Source organism: Phalaenopsis equestris, unplaced genomic scaffold (assembly GCF_001263595.1).
Source record: "Phalaenopsis equestris unplaced genomic scaffold, ASM126359v1 Scaffold000296, whole genome shotgun sequence".
Taxonomy (NCBI): domain Eukaryota; kingdom Viridiplantae; phylum Streptophyta; class Magnoliopsida; order Asparagales; family Orchidaceae; genus Phalaenopsis; species Phalaenopsis equestris.
The window spans coordinates 33245-37655 of NW_018164738.1; the positions used below are offsets into that span (position 1 = coordinate 33245).

General features: G+C 40.7%; 1 protein-coding gene across 1 annotated transcript; it reads left to right on the plus strand.

Annotated features, from left to right (window-relative positions):
• Window positions 1-1876: 1876 nt before the first annotated feature.
• On the plus strand, window positions 1877-4087 carry LOC110025239 (putative amidase C869.01). Its single transcript, XM_020725584.1, is given in 4 exon segments — window positions 1877-2781; window positions 2784-2901; window positions 3031-3229; window positions 3317-4087. Coding segments are annotated over 4 exon segments (1560 nt in total). The 5' UTR covers window positions 1877-1940; the 3' UTR covers window positions 3719-4087.
• The last annotated feature ends 324 nt before the right edge of the window (window positions 4088-4411 follow it).

Below are 4411 nucleotides of genomic sequence, written 5' to 3' on the forward strand. Positions count from 1 at the left end.
GAATATTTTGAGTGCCTTAATGATGACGAAATTGAGTGATCCTGAGCTCGTTGTATTTGTATCACTGAGATGCTTGATTTTACTATAAGCATGCTTGATTTGGAATCTCCTTGACCTTCCAATTATGCATTGAAAGCTTTAAAATGTTGTTTAATGGCTTGATATGACTCGGGTTGGACTATTTTTGGTATTGTTGGATCTGTCTCATTGGGCCGGTCAGTGTGACAATAAGTTTACAAAAATTAGAGTTTTTTATGATTTTTTAGTCAAAGTCTGATATTATTTTATTAAGAAATTATATCGAGATCCCTGTCATACTGCAAGATTCGTGCTTGATGATGAAAATTTGTTGATAGCTTATCAATACATAAGTCATTAATTATAATTTATGTTCTTAATTGTGATATTTGGTTCATGGCTCAAGCAAGTAAATAAAAGTTGAATATTCTAGGCTTTTATCAAATCTGTGATTAATGAGAGGATGACACCCATAATATCTATAATATTCAATTACGTGCATACATATATATCTATATATCTATTGTATATACTCAAATGTAATTTCAAAGCATTCAATTATAATCGATTTGACACGGGCAGAAGATGGCTTTACTTTCCTGCTTAATACTTATCCGCAAATCTCAGCCCGTAATGCTTCCTTAGCATTTTTTTTTTCACAGTTCAAATTTCACCCTCCTTGCTGTCGAGAGTAAAGAATTTCAGACAAATTTAAAATTAAAAAAAAAATTATTTTATTGAATTAAAAGTAGTGATTAACTTATAATTTCTTTTCACAATAGATTTTTCTAAATTATATATATTTAATATGTGCTAATATCTTATTTTTTTAATATAAGATATAACAAATATTCATGCTTAAACGTGTGCGCATGATAACATGATACGAAATCAAACCAAGCAAATCTAAGATTTTTCTAAATTATATATATTTAATGTGTGTCAATATCTTATTTTTTTAATATAAAATATAACAAATATTCATGTTTAAACGAGTGCGCACGATAACATGATACGAAATCAAACCAAGCAAATCTAATTTTTGGTTGACCCAATCAATTTTTGGGTAGGATTCAGATCTAAAAGTTTGACCCATTTTAATTTTGTTGTTTAGGTTGTTTTGATCAACTAACTTAAAATTTGACTCTCTAGCTAATGTAACTCAAATTTGACTTGCAAACCCAAACTCGGCATGATATTGACTTGAAAAGCATGTACAAACGAGTCAATGGGATAGTGTTTGGGTTAATTAAGCTCTCGAGCTAAATTTATTTGTGTCGATCAAATGTGAGTCAGGAACATAAACACCAAATTCCTGTCATATTATATTTATATCCCATAGCCCATGCATTCTAAATTTATTTGTGTCGATCAAATGTGAGTCAGACTGGAACATAAACACCAAATTCATGTCATATTATATTTATATCCCATAGCCCATGCATTACGGATGCATCATAATATTATAATTATATTATATGAATATCATGCATACATAAGAGAAATTTTGGTTATGATAAATTTTAAAGTAAATTAAATTTACCCATAAATAAAACGAATACAAAAAATAAATTTAAGTTATAATATTCTTCAAAATTATATAATAATTTGTTTTCCACACAACGATGCAAATATTCCACAGAGAGAAGAAATAATAGTCTTTTAATTCTTTATTTTTGTAAACTTATTATAAATGAAATTAATGTTTTTTTATTATTTTTTTCTCATAAATTCTGGATAATCCTCTTTGTATGCTTTGAGATGGTTGAGTATGATTTAATATTATTATAAATGAAATTAATGTTTTTTTTTTTATTTTTTTCTCATAAATTCTGGATAATCCTCTTTGTATGCTTTGAGATGGTTGAGTATGATTTTGTGAAGCAAGTTGTCTGCCGCTCCAGTAGCCTTCCAGTCCGTCCATGGCACTGGTACCAGCCACTCTCACTTCCTTCTTCCTCCTCTCAAACCTCGCCGGCTCCACCACCATCGATTATGGCGAATTCACCATCGCAGACATCCAATCCTCCTTCGCCGACGGCAGTCTCACCTCTCGCCAGCTGGTTCAATACTATCTAAACCGAATTCACTCCGTCAACCCAACCCTCCACGCCCTCATTGAACTCAATCCCGACGCCCTCTCCGACGCCGATTTCGCTGACCGCCACCGCAGTCCAGCCTCGAGCATCCTCCACGGTATACCCATCCTTCTCAAGGACAGCATCGCTACCCGCGACCGCCTCAACACCACCGCTGGGTCCCTCGCTCTCCTCGGCTCCATTGTGCCCCGGGACGCAGCCGTCGTCCGCCGCCTCCGCGCCGCCGGAGCCATCATTATCGGCAAAGCGAGCATGAGCGAGTGGGCTAACTTCCGATCCCTATATGCGCCGAACGGCTGGAGCGCGCGAGGGGGGCAAGGTCAAAATCCTTACGCCGCGGCGGCGGATCCGTGCGGGTCAAGCAGCGGGTCAGCGATCGCGGCAGCCGCAGGGATGGCGGCGGCAACGTGCGGAAGAACGGAGACAGACGGATCAATCATCTGCCCGGCTGCAGCAAACTCCGTTGTGGGGATAAAGCCGACGGTAGGGTTGACGAGCCGGGCCGGGGTGGTGCCGATCTCACCTAGGCAGGACACGGTGGGACCGATTGCAAGGACGATGGCGGATGCAGTGGCAGTGCTTGACGTGATTGTTGGGTACGATGAGAGGGATTCGCAGGCCACGGCGGCGGCGGCGGGGGTCGGTCCCGGGGGGGGGGACCGGGCGGGTTGAAGGAGGACGGATTGGAGGGGAAGACGGTGGGGATTCTTCGCAAGGGCTTTTTCAGTTTTGCAGAAGGGTCTTTGGAAGATAACGCTTTCGCATCGCACTTCGACGTCATGAGGTAATCGAGTAAAAGTTCTTAATTTCCTGCAAATTTTTCGTTTCTAAATTTAAAAAGCAACAATTTTGGCTGAGATTTTGGGGCTTTCGTCTTCACTGTTTCGGATTAGTAGAGTTCGTATTATGGCAGGCAAAAAGGAGCAACCTTGGTGGACAATTTGGAAATACCTAATGTGAGCGCCATACTCGATCCATTCCAGAGCGGGGAAGAAGCTGTTCTATTGGCTGAGTTCAAACTCTCACTGAATGCTTATCTCTCTGACCTCGAAATCTCCCCTGTAAGATCTCTAGCAGACGTCATAGCATTCAACAATGAGCACAGAAAAGAAGTAAAAAAGCTTCCTTCTCCAACTTCTTTCTATCCAATATAGCCATCTTAAGAAGTCCGATTTACAAAACCCTAAATCTGAATGCAGGAAAGGATTGAAGAGTATGGTCAAGATGTGTTTTTGGCAGCGGAGAACACAAACGGGTTGGGTGCAGAAGAGAGATTTGGGATTCAAAGAATGGCTGAGCTATGTGCAGATGGATTGGAGAGGGTGATGAAGGAGCAGAAATTGGATGCAGTGGTGACTCCAAATGAAAGCGGAGCGGCGATTCTAGCCATTTGTGGGTATCCGGGGATCAGTGTGCCCGCTGGTTATGGGAGCTCAGGAGCGCCCTTCGGAATCTGCTTTGGGGGATTGAAGGGATCTGAGCCGGAATTGATCGAGATAGCTTATGGTTTCGAGCAGGCGAGGAAGGTGAGGAGGCCGCCATTGCTGGCCTCAGTAGAAGGATTGAGGTGGATGCCCATTGGAGGAGAAGAGATCATGTGAAGATGTCTCAGGTCCGTTTTGGGGTGCATTTTTTTAGGGTCGCGGCCCCAAATCGAAAAGATAATATTTTTTTCGTGTATTTTCCTTCGGCGGCAGCGGTCGCTTGCCGCTAAAAAAGAAGAAAGCCGGCCGCGGGGTCGACTCCGTGGTCTGGCTTTCTCGAGCGTTAATGCCTCGTTTGCCCCGCTCCAAATCCCCGCTCGATGCAACCCTAAACTTGTTCGGGAAACCGCTGCTTCTTACTCGATCGCCCCACTCAATCGTCCGCTCCGAAACCCCTGCTCTCTTAAAATTAATATAGCCTGTTCGGTTGTAGAATGATTCTCCCGTTTTATTTTACTGTAATTTTTCAGCATTGGTAGGTTGAAACGCAATACATCGTTAATTGCATTACATCGTTAATGTATTTTCAGCATGGGAAGGTTGAAATGCATTACATCGTTAATGTACAACTTGTAAAATTAAGTTATTCATGCAAAAGTAAGTTATTCAACGAGTTTTGCATTTTTGGTTTTGAGTTTGAGCGATTCTTAAGGTACTTGATTGATTTAAATGCAATATTTTGTTATTGATGCCAATGCATTTGTTCCTCCATGGCTTTACCTTTTACATTATGTCTGTTTACAATTGTCTTTTGCTAGAACTGTGTTATGGAATGGTACATGTTTGTTACATATTATAGTTTTGTTACAC